The 17,731-nt window shown below is 39.8% G+C and overlaps 1 protein-coding gene across 7 annotated transcripts in view; it reads right to left on the reverse strand.

Annotated features, from left to right (window-relative positions):
• The window catches only part of crtc3 (CREB regulated transcription coactivator 3), a 46,360-nt gene that overhangs the window by 25,684 nt on the left and 2,945 nt on the right, over positions 1-17,731 (reverse strand). For all 7 annotated transcript variants that reach the window (XM_019867255.1, XM_019867253.1, XM_019867252.1 and 4 more), the window contains exons 2-4: positions 13,761-13,871; positions 9,323-9,451; positions 7,492-7,553 (exon numbers count right to left, since the gene is read on the reverse strand). In XM_019867255.1, coding sequence (XP_019722814.1) covers positions 7,492-7,553; positions 9,323-9,451; positions 13,761-13,871 — 302 coding nt within the window. The remainder of the gene's footprint in view (positions 1-7,491; positions 7,554-9,322; positions 9,452-13,760; positions 13,872-17,731) is intronic.

Genomic DNA, 17,731 nt, shown 5'->3' on the forward strand with positions numbered 1-17,731 from the left:
ATTTTAAAATCTCTCTCCTTTGAAGGCCACTCGACAATATAGTGCCATCTCCAGGGAGCTTGGTCTGGGATTACATCCCAAGAGAGGCTAGGACAGGAACACAAGGTCAAAGATTGGTGACAAGAAGGGGGAGAGCGTGGGACGAGATCATGGTTTTGACTTTCAAGAAGACACACAACTCCTCTCCCCAACTCAACACTGACATCAAGCTCACTAAAAATGGCAATCTATCATCATATACAGTGCTGTGAAAAAGTATTTGCCCCGCTCCTGATTTCTGTTTTTGGTTTTTTTTTTTTGTGCACATCTATTCACACAAAGGTTTCACATCATCAAACCCATTTTAATATCACTCAGTGGATTTGTCAATTTCAGTGAGCTCTCTGGTTCACATTTACTGCGCACGTGTGAAAATGGTATCAACCGTGTGTGTGTGTGTGTGTGTGTGTGTGTGTGTGTAAGCAGGATTATGAACTGGGCACACCCAGGAATGCGTCTGCCCAATTGCTGCACAGTTCATTTTGCACATTCTGGGAGGCGGACGCTGCAAATACTGTAGATCAGGGGTGCCCATTATGTTGATCGCGATCGACCAGTAGATCAAGGACTGGTCCCAAGTTGATCCGAGGGGTGTAGAGGGAAAAAAATAAAAACTACATTTGTGTCTCTGTCCATGTTAGTACCAGTAATATATTTTTTATGTTAATGCACACTGCATCCTAATCATTCTATCAGTCTCACTTTCACAAAAAGTATTTAAAAAAGAAACTAAAATAAAGCAGGTCATCTTTAACCTAACGGTGACGAGTGACTGCGTCACCGGAAGTTGTTAGCCCTCAACAGTCTGCAGTTGCAGCTTGTGATCAGAGTTGTTTCGCTATATCTTTTATCATTCTCATTATTCTCATTCAGAGTGTGTTTTGTAGAATTCACCGAGGTCACGGGCAAAAATGGGAATCTGGAGGGCCGAGAGAAGCATTTTAAACGGGACGCGTGAACTACGATCGTTAACAGGCTGCCTAAGTGCGTCGCATGCCTCAGCGTCAGGCTATTGCTCATCATGGCATGCGTGTGTACCTGCGTGCGCGGTAACGGGTCGATCACGGGAGGTTGGTTGATCGAAAAGTAGATCTTCGGTCAAAAAAGTTTGGGCACCCCTGCTGTAGATGAATGTGAGAGAGAACAATGTAATTGATCAAATTGTGATGGGCTATTTCACATCTTTAAAAAAACGCTTCAAAAATGCAAACTGGCAAGCACAACAGTGCAACAGGTGCAAAAACATTTCCGCTTGCCAGAACTAAAAATCACGACTTAGGTTTCATGCAATGTTGAAGCTTCTGAACGATGTGAGGGGTTATTTGGAACCAGTAAGAAAGAGCCACACCACATCATTTTTAGACAAAGCTCCTTTCAAGAACTTCCTTTTCGTGCATCTTAGTCATTTCAGCCGCAGTGGGACAATTGCCCATCTCTGGCCTCTCCCAGAGCAGTTTTTTTCTGGTGCGTTGTCCTGAATGTAATTTAGTATTTTAAATGTTAGGATAAGCACATACAGCCAATTGCCATGCAGTTTGGATGAGATAATCATACTAAAGATGGCTTTTAAATATAATAGCTTTCTTTCTTGTAATTCAATATGTGTGTATGCCTCTTCAAATAAGACGACCAATCCCATTAATTTTTCAAATTTTCCATGGTGAAACGATCAGAGCTAAGGCACAAAACCTTATTTTATTTTCCACCATTTTTACACTTATTGCAAAAAGCGTATGCAGTCTACTACAGTGGACATGCAATTTAGTGCCCACTCTGGGAACTTAGTAAATCTGGCTTACTGTGTTTTATTTTGATCAGTCAAAAAAAACATTTCAATCTGAACTTGCCTTTAACACTCCAATTTCACTAATCTGACCTTTCAAAGCCACTGACTCAACGGCCTGTGGTCCCAAACCGGTGACGTGGCTTCTAAGCCCGATTAGGCGGGGCCGCCACCATTATACAAATTCTGATCCCAGACATCAAAATTACATGATAAAAACTATAAGGTTATACGACACAATGGACGTTTTTCTATAATACTGCATAGTGTGTTGTAATGTGATCACACATCGGCAGAAGGAGTCACAGGTGCCTCACGCACACGGTGCCTCCGATTGTGAACATGCATCTCGGACGAACATATTACATTGTTAGTTACAATAGAGCTAGGAGAGACAGAAGTTGCAAAACTACCTTCATAAAGCCTATATGTTTCGCAAATGAATGAGTTATTTCTTCATTTAAGTTAACAGAACCGTTAAAGGTAGAGCTTATTGACACTGCAGTTTTGAAAAGTTTCGCCCCGGGGTCAGTTTGATTCCAAGACTCAGGATCCATCCCTACTCCCCAGACAGAGCAACTTCCTCGCTATCCATTTTCCAAGCCTGCTCCTTCTTTGCTCAGTCCTAGCAGCTATTGATAGCTGGCTGTGACATTCTCTTGGTCCTCGCAATGATATTGTCCTACATTGTAGTATTTGAAACATGTCGCCAGAAACACTCAGCTCGCGTTTAATCTAACAGCAGCATGAATATTTCTCATTATTCTTGGATACAGAAGCAGGAATTCGTTCCAGTTTGACGAAAACATGCATGCCTGCTAGTGATTAGATGTGTGAAAGTAAATAGGAAGGAATTTGAATTAAAGACAGCAAACTGAAAGGCCGACATCCATACATAAAACTGACAAAACACTGACAAAACTGACAAAACGCAAGATTACAAGAAAATTAAAGGATTTTTAGTACACCTTGTAGTCTGAAAAATACTGCAATTGAACAATGAATATGAGTAACAACAATAGACGTTTTATCGCTAAACAATATGGATAACTTTTGATTACTGCAATGCACTTTACTTTGGAGTCAGCCAATCCTCCATTAAGCGTCTCCAGCTGGTCCAGAATGCTGCTGCTCGCCTCTTGACTGGTACTCGAAAGAGGGAGCACATAACTCCTATCCATTCCTTCAGTTATTTTCAAGATCCTATTTTTTGTTTTCAAATCTCTAAATGACCTCGCGCCACCTTACCTCTCTGAGATCATCCACCACTACACACCTGCCCGGCGCCTCAGGTCTGCGGACCAGACATTATTAGAAGTACCAAGAACTAAACAGAGGCTCAGAGGGGATCGAGCCTTTTCCGTTGCTGGTCCCTCTCTCTGGAATGACCTTCCACTGAACATTCGGCAATCCCCCTCGCTGCCCATTTTTAAAACCCGCCTCAAAACTCACTTGTGTTCTTTGGCATTTGACTCAGCATGACTCAGATTTGATCTTAGTTTTACTGTTTGGTGCTTTGTACCATCTTTGTTACTGATTTATTGCTTTACTGTTGTATATGTTAGTTGCTCCATGTACAGCACTTTGTATGCAGCGATGGCTGTTTGAAAGTGCTCTATAAATACAGTTGAGTTGAGTTGAGTTCTAAATGTATTGACCGTTAAAAAACACTGCCCAAAAACACAAAAAACAAATGTGATTAATACATGCAGTGTATTGACTGTGAACTGCGGGTAGATTGGAGTTGTTTGGAGGTGAAAGATTGAATTGAGTTATAATGGCATTCATCCTCAAATATGTGACTTGCCTGTCTTGTCTTTAATGCCACACATAGTTACAGTGCTTTGCATTTTTTGTACATTATTTTGTGACCTGATGGTGGTAGTAAGAGGTGGTTTGGGTCACTTAAATACCCATTGAACGCCCAGGTCCGAAACTCTCCGCCTGCCACTGCAATACAGTATGGAGGAAAAGAAAATCATTGATGATTTGGTCATTCCATCATTTCCTGGATTTCAGTTCTAGACAGTATATCATTCTATGAAGGTTATGTGTAGTGGGTACTATAAATGTGAAACTCTTGACTTAATGGTTGTAGTATGGTTGTAGTTCTAAAGTGTTGGTTGTAGTTCTAAAGTTCATAAGGATTACGTTTTTGCCATAAGATCCTCTTTATATAACACTGACAACAATCCCTATAATGCCAACTTGAAAGCAGTAAGACAAAAAAAAAGACAATTCCGAATACAAGCACACTGCGTGAATCATTTGTTGTTTTTAATTAAATTGAATTTGATCTCTCTAGATTGCACTGGCTATAACGCAATACAGATGTGGTTGGTGTTGTAAACACTTCCCGGCCCACTATCCCCAGAGACAGAGAACCAGGCAATTATTCCTGCAACAAAACAAACCCTGGATAATTTCCCTGGATGGCTATTAAAGAGAATCCAGGATCTATTCTTTAGAAAAGGCAGATGGAATATACAAAGAAAATGCATGCATCAAAAACACAATAGTTACTTTGAGAGAAGTGCAATAATTTCCCTCCATGGCGCTGGGATTTCCCTGCAGCCTTCAGAAAGACTCATTTTTATTTGGAAACAGTTAAGTTCATGACAATAAAACCAATGGAAATAAAATGGCTGGTGGGCTCCATCAGCCATCCATCTCTCCTCACATTTATCTGAATCTGCACAAATACTCATCTTTGGGCCGATGACCTGCAGTATTAATCAGTTTTGTGAAAATCAGGTTGCATAACGCCATCTATTCCAAAACAATCATTAATTGCAGTGACTGACAATTTTCTGTATTTAGTCTAATCTAGGGCTGACACTGGGCCCTCGAGTACTTCAGGAACCACGATTATAAGAATAAAAACGCTTGAGGTATTTTTCTTGATTCGGGTACCACCTTATTTACGTGTACATTGTTGGAAGTCCTCAAACTAACCCTAGCAACAACTGTTCATGCAATGCATGGCAGTAAGATGCCACCTATGTAATAAGGCCAGTTTCAAAATAAACCTTAGCATACCAAATAATATACGGATATCAATCAATGTCTTGGTACGCTTTTTTTGTATTTCACGCATAATGGCCGAATTGACTCGTCTCCTACAGACGTCAACAAGACAAAGGTGTTACAAAATAAGGTTCAATCGCTGAGTCAGGGTGCAGAAAAAAAAGACTGTATTACGCTGTACCCTGCCAGTTTTGCGACGGCTCCTTCCGCGTAGCAAGCAAGGCAGCGAGAGCCGTCGGATCAAAGCCAGTTTTACAGAGCTAAATGACTGCGCACTAGAGGCTTGACCCAGTTGCTGGCCTTTTGGATTTAGAACCAAGCACATAAATACATATATGTATATTTTTAAACTTTTATCCTAATACAGTGGTACCTCTACTTACAAAGGTTGCTTCACACGAAATTTTCAAGTTACGAAACGCCTCAACGGGCAAATTTTGCCTCTTATTATGAAATAAATTTCAAGATACGAAAGGTAAAAATACAGTCTGGGATGCTACTCGCAGCTCCGAGTTTCCTGAACGCAGCATACTTGTAGCTGCTCTGCCGTTGGCTATTACCGAGCATTATCCTGCATCCCATTGGCTAAGAGGGACCTCGACCGAAAGTGTCTGTGTAGATTGATAGATAAATATTTTAATGCATTTTTATGCTTTATAAAACATTTATGTCTAAATTTTGGGGGGCTTGCAACAGATTAGGGCATTTACATGGAAAACGGGTCTATACTTACAAAGTTTTCTAGTTAAGAAATTTCTTCCAGAACATATTAATTTCATAAGCAGAGGTACCACTGTACCTGATTACTCAATAGAATTTTCTGTACGATATCTTAACACCAAAATATTCGATAGCTGCAACCCCACTCTGATCTTTTTACTTTTTGCTGTTTATTGACTGGTACAAGATTTCTCATGTCTGTGCAGACCGAACAGGGCCGCCTGCGGCCGTTCTGCAGCAGATTGTTGCCACAGTGTGAATTATGGCTATCTCCCCCTCACCTGTGGATTTTGGCCCAGTGCAATATCAATCAAGCCTACGAAGCACAACATACCCACAATGTCTTCAAAATGTGTTCAAAAGATGCAGCATGAAGACAGCTTGATTTGCGACAGTGATTGTGAATTTTCTAGATACATGAGCATTACATCTAGAGGTGTCAAAAATAATTAATTAATCGAAAACTATTTTAATAAGCAAGCAATCGTTTAGAGCCATTGTTAATTTACAATTACCCAAATCCTTTGATTTCAGTCTCTCAACACTCAGAATTCTCCGATTGCTGTCGTACTTCATGAAAGCAGTAGGGCTGTCCTAATCAAATATTTTTGGAATTCTATCGACTAATCAAACAATTAAATCCAATTTTATTTTGCATTTAAATGTCTTTCCCCCCCCCATTACAATTATTAACCAATTACTGCTGTTTATTTGGTATTGTTCAGTGATTTAAAAAAAGAACAACTCAACAATAATTAAGGAATATTAGATGAGAGGGATGAATGCTGTACTCGCTAACCTTTTTTTAAACTGATTCAGTTAAGGGCTTGCTCATTGTTTTCTAAAGTAAAATCAGATGTTTGCAAATTTCTTATTTGGATTAAACACAAAAGAAAACAGGTCTGCTTTCATCAAGGACTACACAAATCTCAAAAAGAATGTATACTGTTGAGGGGCAGATCATTTTACACCAAACAATCAAATATCAAAATAACAATGGATTAATTCTCATCATAGATCAGTTGTCAATACATCAATTAAATGTTCAATTTCCAGTCAGTAGCATTCTTTGTTTATTTGGCATTGTGCGTTTAGCTTTTTTGTTTGTTTATTGTGGTATGTGGAATTCATAATGGCAGTGTAACTAAATGTTATGACAACATAAAATTCAGGAAAACTATTTTAATGACTGTATGTTAACCCTTTAGCTCTTGCAAATCCTACATTGTATAATGTGCCACGCTCTAATGCATTAAATTGCAAAGTGTAAATACTAATCTAAACAATGATTCAAAACACTTTTTAAAACAAACCAGTTTGAATTATGTTGAATTTTGCATCATATGGTACACACAGAAACACACCCAGAGCAACACAACTTGCAGTTTAGTTGCTCTGGATGCTTGTGAGCCAACCTGTTCGATAACAAAATTTTTTGTTATCTAAATTAATTAAATAAATAAATAGAATACATTCAGAAACTGCATTTTGTCTTTCCTTGGGTTGTTGTCTCTGTGTGATATTTAAATTGGTTTGATGAACTGAAATCTTTGTGTGAGATAAATATGCAAAGAACACAGAAATCAGGAAGGAAGGGGCCAAATACTTTTTCACGGAACTGTACACCTTTGCAGTGAAGACACATCTCTCGGGTAAAAGCAGCATTCTGACACTGAATGTATTGCTGCAGAAACAATGGGGGGTAACAGCTACAAGTGCTAAACCTAAGTCACACTGCACAGCCACCAGTCATCGTTATTTCGTATTGAAGGATGAACAAAGGGACCGAGTGTCTGGATCAAAAAACAAAAGCTGGGATACACAGAGAATGACACAAAACAAACTGCAAACAGAAAAACGAAGATAGTAAAACATTTTTTGTAAGAAGAAGAAATTGGATTTCTGTCAAATGAGACACTCACCTTCTCCAGTTGTTGTCTGGAGGTGGGGACAGGTATACGGTTCCATATGGAGAACTCTCTATGTGGGTTTGGTCAAGGAAAATTGGTTGGTGCTGGAAGATGAATACTGTTGATCGGTAAATACGTCGCTTTTCCTTATCAGGAGACACGAAGCAAGTCATGTCCAAAGAATACAATGTATCAAATTTAAAACAAAACGGTTTTGTCACACCGTCATTCCGTTCTTTTAATGTTATATTCCATTCATAGATTGAAAAAGGTATGATAAATATGAAATTCGGACACCAAACCTTTCATCTTATCAACAATCAGTTTTGGATATAATTAAAAAGTTCATTAGGATTAGGTTGTTGCCATGAGATCATAATGTTAAAAATGGATTGGGATCTGAATTTGCATGTTTAGTATAAAACAAAACCTGGTAGCACTCATTTATAACAAAAGCACACCCTTCAAACACAATCCAGATGACACAAATGCAAAGGACATTGTAGCAGTTCCTCCACTTGAATAGAACCAGAATCAGAAACAGAAGACAAAGAAGCGAGAGATGAAAACAAATGTCTTTTCTCTGACCTTGCCACCCAGTGCAGACACAGGTCGTGTCAAATTTTTATCACAGTCTATGCCGCGGTCCGCTCAGAAAAAATGGATGGCTGTAGTTTGGATACCTCCAATATAAACCGTGCAAACTTTTATGACAGGGCCCCCTAAAAGAATCGGGACGGAAAACTAAAATGAGGATCAGGAAGCTGAACCAAATTCAAACGATGCTCAACCCCTTACCCTTGTATTCTGGTAAATGGGCTGTCACTTACTGTATATAGCACGTTTTTACCTTTGGTACTCAAAGGGCCTTACACTGTTTCCTCATTGACCTAATGATGACACAGCATCGGGGGCAATTTTATTCCCGAAATATACACCTCCCATGCCCATTGACATCAAACAAAAGAAAGCAGCTAGTGTGTTTTCCTAAACATAGTGTCTGTCTTAATTACCCTTGAAGAAGATAGTACCCTTAAAGAACATATATGTACCAAGTGTAGGAAATAAATGCTGGTAAGAGGTCACATGACACAGGAAGAAGTCATTTTCACACATCACTGAATCATTGCTCCCCTCTGGCAAGAGGAAACACTCACACTCATTCAAATGCTATGGCAGTGGGGGTGTACTGTTGGATCAGTAGGCAATACTGTATGTGTTACATGCAAATGTAACATATTGGGTGTGAATTTAAAAAAAACCCATACAATTCCTCCCCTCCATCTTGAGATGCTTCCTGTATCTCTTGGCAACCTGGCACAGATCATTTAGAAAAGATTACAAATGGAGTGGATGGCCTTGTGTTTTTCAGTCACTTTGATGAGTCAAATATTCATTAGCATAATAGTTTTGTGGCCTACTATTTTGGGTTTTGCGAGGACACACTTACACCAGGACATTTGTACGCTACCGGACTTGGCCTAGCTTTAGCGCCCATCTCCTGAGCGAAATAAACGTTCCTTTTTTTTTTGTTATGAGGCAAATATGAAAATGCCAATACAGCTCAGGTTTGAATCTTTTTAATGCGCTGTCTACATTTGCTGTGCGCATGGTTTGTGAGAGCTGTGCACAATTGGGCATGAGCTCAGTTTAGAGGGAACATTGACTACAACTGCCTACGATTGTGTCAGCACTGTTCACATTGCACCACATACTTGTACGTCATTTTCCAAATGTAGCTTGAAAGCACGCTTTTGAAAAACAGATTCACATGCCATGTTGACAATACTATCTACATCACACGAAATTATACTACTTTTTAAAGACTGGTTTGGTAGGATATCTGCCGTCCATGCTTGTCAATGGGCCTGCGATGGGGAGAGTTGATGCGGTTGCGTTCCCTGTGGACCCTCTCAACTAATCCGTGGTGGCGAGTACCTCTTACAGAATCCAACGCTGATGGAAAGCCTCCCTGAGAAATAAAGACAACATACACTTTAGACCGCAGTTTTTATAATGTATTCATTCACATATAAAGAGACACTTAAATGTATCCCGCAGCTTCTCTCAAGTAGTAACGTTTTTAATACTATTCTGAATGGTGGTTATGGGTACGCTTGTAACGGTAAGATCAATGGAAACAGAAAAGGCCTTTGCCAAATTCAACGACATTTAAAAGTGTCACATTTAAAAGTGGAAGACTTCCCAAAAAAAAAAAAAAGGGACTCAATGGCATCAATTGTAACGGTTCAGAGCTCAAATGGAACTAAATGTGAATATAACTCAATCATGGATGATTTTTAGTAACAAGAACAGATTCTAAAGGTTGCAGTGTGACTGATTGCATTCACAACCACATTGCTTAAAATGAACCATTACACTCAATTTGCTTTGAATAGCCGAGGGGTATTAAACTCATAATCATCGCTGGCCACATCGTATTTCTGGAGTCAGTGCTGTTATGACATTGTGAAAGCAACATAAATGTAAAATCAACCCATTGTATTCTTACATATAAATAATTGCAATACTATCCAATATCCTGTATACACTATTAGGTAGGGTATCCGTTCCCGTGATCAGAAATCAGGGACGAAAAAGATGAAAAGATTTGAATGTTCTTAATTTCTGAAGTCAACAAAAAAAGTATTTGTTTACTTGATTTTAACCACTGTTGAATTATTGCGATATAAAAAGGTACCATGTTGGGATACCTTCATTGGAATACCTTTGCAAAAGAAAATTGAGAGTTTGGGTGCACGCTTTTTCTCCCCTCCTAAATGCTTTGCTGGAGTATCAGATCAGGACTCGGTATCGGCACATACTCAAAATTATGTGACTTAGACTCGAGTGCACAAAATGTGACCGGGACTATTGTAATACAGTATTAGGTAAATAAAATGAACTCTTGTTGAACTTATCCAAGGTGCTTGTTACATTTGTAAAGAAAATGCAATGTTGGTACAGATTTTCTGCCATTATGAAAAGAGCAAGTCTATTTAGCAAAAAATATGAATTAGACACTATGGGCCATATCAAGTGAGTAAAAGAGAAAAGCCATGCACTTTTGTGGCTATGTAAATTCTACCATTGGCTCAAGTATTCCATACATTATGCCACATACGCGCTGTGGGTGGAGCAATCCTAAAATGTGGATGTCCCTTCCCCTCCCCTAAATCTCTCTCTGAATGCATTTTTCCCCATCAACTTAAGCACTTTTCCAGCACTGAAAGCCTGTATTAAGTCCGTGTCCCCGGGAAGGTACACATTACTTATTTGAAGTTTGGATACAGTCACAAATATATGCCATCCATTTTTTTTTTAAATAGTAGTCATAGGTAGTATGCCAGCCTTGGCATTCATCTGCAGTACACCGACATGAAAACTCAGCACTCCAGTCAGAACAATTATCACCAGACAGATGCTTATGATTTCAACAGTCGTTAGCAGGGGTCCCCAACCATCATGTGTGGGATGAGCTGGATGAGTGAACCAAAAATAATTGCTTATTAAAGGTCAAACAGGTGCTGTGAGTCAACAACTACAGCATTTGAAGTTCTGACTTTTATTGGAAGAAAATATCAGCCCAAGTGGACTTTTTCCGCTGTTCGATCATGATGCTCACTTACAACTGCGAGGAGGGACTCCACTTTGAGTATGTTCCTGGCTGGCGTGAACAAACAAGCCAAGTTAGATGCTCAGGGATGTACAGGCAATAAAAGTCAAACCTGGCATTTTTGGCTTAGAATACTACATGTGCACGAGTACGCGCGCACACTTCAGTGCGCACGTGTACACGCGCACTTGAGCATGCATGTGTACAAGCACTTGTAAAGGTGCGTGCACCTACGCAAGGTTGCAGCCACCTCTGTACCTGAGAAGTCATTGTTTGGGTTTCATTAAAATAATGCACACAAGATCCTGAACCTTGCTCAACACACTCATAATACAAGTAGGATCAAGTCTAAATAATAGCACCGTTTTGCTGATCTTAGCTTGATAATGCATTTCATTTGCCATTGTTTTGCTTTTAGTCTACTTCAATCTCATGCACTGATTGGTAATTGCTAGCTAACAGCCAAACAAAGCCGACACGCTTTTGTATTCTGTGATTCATGGCCCATTCATTCAAATCATTTCTAAATAGCACAATGACACAAACATATCTCCATTCTTCAGAATTCTAAATGCTGCTTTTTACAAAGGTTGGTTTCTGCTTGTACTCTGAAGACCTTTAGCGAGGTTCTGAATATGTTATTTTATTTCATGAAACCTTGACTGTGGATGGTATGATAATAATTTCTCAGCCACACTGTTTGCTTGCTACGGTGTGACAATATTGGATTCAAACGACATTAACTGGAAGAATCAAACATTCTATTCTAGAGACACATTTTTACACACATTTTTTTGTTGTTTATCTGACCTTTTATTATAAATCACAACAACGCTGTGGGCCGTAGCCGACGCCAAAACAGATTCAAAACAGCCTGAGGCAGAGGATACACTCAAACGAACTCCTCTCTGAGTTGCATAATATAGTGTCACGGCCACTTCCCTGTCCTGCTGGGGTGTTTCCTCAAGCAGACAGGCAGGGGATGGTCGCCACCTGGCTTAGCCACCATAAAAACAATGCTCCTCAGTAGTCACTCGCTCGCTGTTTGTTTCAGGTTTTGTTTTGCAATAATATGCAACCAGTATCAGATTGTCTGCGTCTCCTCATTTTTGCCACAGGCTTTGATCCTTCTCTGGAATGCTCCTCCCATTCTATTAGTCACGTGATGCATTAAAAAACACTCCGAAATAACACGGCTCAGCAAAAACGTGCTACGTTGCCAACACGACACAAACATCCTAAACTTCCCACAGTCAAACAATCATTTTCACCACTTGCACATTTTCTAAACTACAACGTTGTAACTAAAAAATAAAGTTGTCACAAGGCAGACTGGGTGTACTTATCCCTGACACTGGTGCCTTGTAGAAAGTGGGCATGTGTTTAGTCTGCAGTGGCGGTAAAGAGGCGGCTCCTCACTTTGTGATGGAGAAATGTGAGGACCAAGTCATTTTCTTAGACTGGGAGGGGCTGGTGCTGAGAGTAGAGGAATGAGCAAGAATACTCTGAGAAGGGTGAGTGCATGAATGAGTGCACTTTGGGGGTGTTCTTAGTGAGGAATTAGCGTTTGAACATGGCTAAAAGCTCAAAAAAAGTTGAGTGGCATTATATGGCCCCATGAAAGCCTGTATCCCACTGAGGGGAGAACATCTGCAAGTGTTTGTGAAGATAGCAAATGTTGCATTCTTGTCAAAGTTTATTCAAGGTCATAAACGTTTGCCAGTCTGGAGAATGTTCACGACCATGAACGAACATTGACAAACGCAGGCGCGAATTGGCGTCCTCTACCTTCGCCAACACTCGCAAACATTCGACCCTCAGTGAGATACGGGCTTTAATGTTGGTTTGCTGTTCTCTACTTTTGCGCCATCTTTGAATGTGAATAAAATGGGAATTCTTAGGCAAGAGAACACTTTGCTGGATGGGTAGCTGGGAAATCACAGGTTGTGGTTATTTTGTGTAGTTAAGCATTGATTCTATGTGCATTTGAAAATTTAAATATATGACGACACCAATGGCTGGCCCGGTGGTCCAGTGGTTAGCGCGTCGACCTCACAGTGCAGAGGCACTGGGTTCAAGTCCAGCTCTGGCCTCCCTGTGTGGAGTTTGCATGTTCTCCCTGGGCCTGCGTGGGTTTTCTCCGGGTACTCCGGTTTCCTCCCACATTCCAAAAACATGCATGGCAGGCTGATTGAACACTCGAAATTGTCCCTAGGTGTGAATATGAGCGTGGATGGTTGTTCGTCTCTGTGTGCACTGCGATTGGCTGGCAACCGGTTCAGGGTGTGCCCTGCCTATTGCCCGAAGATGGCTGGGATAGACTCCAGCACCCAACGCGACACTTGTGAGGATAAGAGGATAGGAAAATGAATGAATGAATCAATGAATGAAAAGATACCAATAAGGACGTGTGCGGTCTTACGTGCCCCCAAATTAGCGAGAATGAAAAATTGTGGCCCACCCATCATTTAAGGTGTCCATGGCTGATCGATCTTATATACAGATATACCGTGTAGAACAAAACTTTTCATCATTTTGGGAGATTGGCTTTACATGATTAACATCATAATGAGCGGTAGAAATAATCACACACTAACCGAGTGTATTCAGAGCATAATGACGTGCTTTTATACAGCTGTGCATATTTTAGCTGACAACATCCCACCTGAAATTCAGAGCTTGTATTCCCAATCTGATTGACATTGGGCAAAGAGCCGCCATAGTACTGTGGTCGTGATTGAGACAAACGAAGCTGCTGAATCTTCTGGAACTGCACCTGTCAGTCAAAAAAGAAAAAGAAAACCCATATTGTTAAGAGGGATGAGAATGCAAAAACTACTTTCAAATAAAAAGTTTAAAGCAGAAATCAGCATAATAATTAAGTGGAACTTTCAAAAAAAAAAAAAAAAAATTTTAAATGGAATAAGCTCTTCAAATGCCTCTAAATATCCTCCATAAAAAATAAATTGACCGATAAAAAGCAATTGAGCGCTAGAGTACGTGACCTTTTCTACTGCCCACACTGCACCATTTTTCTCAGGCAAGAGCATGTGCTATCAACACAGAAAATGTATTTCTGTTTGTTTGTTTTTTTTTTGTGACATTACAAACATGGAACGTGGCAACACTTACCATATTTTCATGACCAAAAGGCACACTTGAAAGCCTTAAATTTTCAATTTTCAAATAGACGGGGTGCCGAATAATGTGGGTTGCCTTGTGTATGCACAGAGTTCCAAAATCTCTGAATGCTGTTGTGTGACTTTGATTAGGGGTCCGGTTGACTGATTGATGTTGTGACGACACGCCGCTTATATCAAAGAAAGGCGGACGTAACTGAGGAGAGCATGCGGGTATGAAAGTGGAAAGGGCGGGCGTGAAAGGGGACGCTAAAGGCACACCCCCAGTAGAGATTGATAAAAGGAAATTGAGGAAACTGTTCCATTGGACTAATCTTGATTTTCATTTGCATTGGATGAATTTTGATTTTGTTCCATTGGCTTCTCATGAGGACAATGTTGAACCAAGCTGTAAAATTTTTATTGGACATGGTTTTTAAAGGACGGCAGTATTCGCTGGATTATAGACTCCCAAGAATAGTATTTTTCGAAGGAACGATCTGCTCAGTCAACTTCAACTGTTTGTGGGCTATAATAGACTGCAGCCTGTGATTGGCCGTGGACCATACACTGTTTAGGGAAAGAGTGTGCTGAGAAGTCCCACCGCGCCAAGAAGTAAATATGTGTACTGCTGTATTCTTTGTCTAAAATATGCTAAGGATAATCGCTACACATTTTAAAAATGCTGGTAAGCACATACACTGACAGAAAAATTCATAGGGGGGAGCAAATCCTCCTTTGCCATTAACCGCGATAAGTGAGGGATTACTCTGTGTGTGTGTGTGTGTGTTCAATCTATACATACATACACATAGATCGTTTGTGTGGTATTAGTTCACGGGCAGCCCGGTGGTAGATGTGCAGGGTTTGATTCTGGCTTCGGCCTTTCTGTGTGGAGTTTGCATGTTCTCCCTGCGTCTGTGTGGGTTTTCTCCGGGTACTCCGGTTTCCTCCCACATTCCAAAAACATGCATGACAGGTTGATTGGGCAAGCCTAATTGTCCCTCGGTGTGATTGTGAGCGTGAATGGTTGGTTGTCTTTGTGTGCCTACTGCCCGAACACAGCTGGGATAGGCTGCAGTACGCCCCATGACCTTTGTGAGGATAAGTGGATCAGAAGATAGATGGGTGTGCGTGTATGTGTATGTGTGTGTGTATATATATATATATATATATATAAATATATATATATTTTTTAAATCCAACTACCCGATTATTCGAGACAATTTTCAGCAGGATAACTGAATAACAAAATATGCGAGAGCTGCAGCACAGGACTTCATCTTGGCTTATTTCTCCTCAGTGAAACATGACTTACAGAAGGTTGCCAAACCACGACCATGAATGAGGCATCCCAACACATTAGTCTAATGAACAAATGTCGCAGTGAAAAAAAGGCAGGGGAGTTGCTGACATTTTAATTCATATGAATGTTTGTTTTTTGTTAAAAGGTGATCCAAAGATTTTTGGTGTAATCATTTACAGACCTCCAAGACAAAGAGGCAAATTTATGGAGCTAAATGGAAGCCAGGAATGATTTAACCTGACATGCGTTCTGCCTTCTGTGTGCAGTCCGACAAACGGACACAGAGACTTAACTCTATGTACCGGAAGGAGCATTAAAACATGCACTCGCACTGTGCGACCGGATGAAATTTTACGAGCACACATTGAAAAAAATGGGAACATCTGCAAGCATATTCGAGGCACTGTCGAACACTGTAGTCAATTATATAAACACTAATAATAAATTTAAGAGTATATATACACGATAAATTGAGAATTTCATGAGTTGACTAATGTCCTAAATAACTTAAAGACACTTCCAACCACTTTTATGCTGTGTTTATGTGCTTACTGTACAAATGAATCTGCCGCTGTCCTTGTGTCCAGAGTTGTCTGCTCAAATTTTTTGGATAATCCAAGACTTTAAACCAGCAAAAATAACAATTGTGAAGCACTTAAAATCACCCAGGAATAATTCAAACACCATGAATGAATTTGATACAGATTTGGTTCCGCAGTTGAAACCATCACCTGGCTGTCTTGACTCAATACTATCCGACTTTTTCAAAACAATTGTGAAATCAGTTGAAACCAAGTTACAGCAAAGAATAAAAAAAAGATAACACAAATTAACAACTGGATGAACCAAATCTTCCTTCAGCTCAACCAAAACAAAATAGAGGTACATTTCTTCGGCAATAAACAAAAAGAAGATTGCTGTTACAAAACAATTGATGTTACTGTCTTTAGAAACCAAAGACAAAGTCCGAAATCTTGGGGTACTGATAGACTCAGACCTGACTTTCATGAATCACATTAAATCAATCACTAAAACCATTTAGCAGCTGAAAAACATATCCAAACTGAAGGATGCAAAACTGTTGCACCAATACCAGTATGGAACCGTGAATTTTAGCTGGCAAAAAAGACAATACCATAATTCCCAACTGCGAACGTGCTCCAACTCTGTGTCAGACGGGGAAGAGTTGCCATCAGGAAAATGTGTTCATTTTCTCGAATGGCTCGTGCTGGGCATTACAACCGACTCCCTCGCCCCTGTCGGCAATTGTTTTTGGGCACATTACTGCTGGACACCGTCGCCGACTGAGTTTCGGCGCATCAACAATAACTTTTCAACACATGACGGCCGCAACACCGCCGTCAACGAATATTTTTCATCAAGTGATGGCCACGACGATGCATATTCCCGGGCCAAATTTTGTTTGCAGCCCATCGCTGGTGTTTGCGATCTGACAGAAGGTGAAAACCCATCAGTGACATGTGTCAGCCAATTTCATACTTTTCATGTAAATAAAGAAATAAATATCAGAGTCTGGATATTTATCCCGATATTTTAAAAAGGATGGTGTGTGCAAATTTTAGCCAGCTTTCTCAATCACCCTCATTCACATGAGATTTATAAAAAATAGTGTTGCTGCATATTGGTATTTATCTGTTTCCTGATTATTGTGGAAAATCATTATTGTGCCCCCCATTTGGAAATTTTTGTCGCTCAATTATTGTGGTCGACTGAACCGAGTTGGTCCATTTTTCCCAGAACTAATAGCAACATAATAATAATAATAACATGATTAAATATAATTTGACCACCCTAATAGCAACATAATAATAATAACATGATTAAATATAATTTGACCAAATTTGTTATTTCAGAAGTGTGTATCAAACCTCTTTGCACTAATCAGCAGCCAAGAAGTAACTCTCAGCTTCCAAAAAGTTGGTGAATCATGATTTAGAACAATTGCACATGAAACATTTAGCCTTTTTTTTAAACACAAAACGATAATTTTAGTACTGTACAGTATAATAAAGTATCATGTCATTTTTGCCAGCTAAAATTCACGGTACGACACTGGTACTGGTAACTTAATGCAACACAAGAACAGATTGTGACCACAGATGTAGGTTGGCTCATTAGAACTGTGACAAATGCCTTGAGTTTTTATGATTTTGCTGCAATACATCACCACATTAGATTTGAAATAAAAGA

The sequence above is a fragment of the Hippocampus comes genome, unplaced genomic scaffold, assembly GCF_001891065.2.
Source record: "Hippocampus comes isolate QL1 unplaced genomic scaffold, H_comes_QL1_v1.1 scaffold2, whole genome shotgun sequence".
Taxonomy (NCBI): domain Eukaryota; kingdom Metazoa; phylum Chordata; class Actinopteri; order Syngnathiformes; family Syngnathidae; genus Hippocampus; species Hippocampus comes.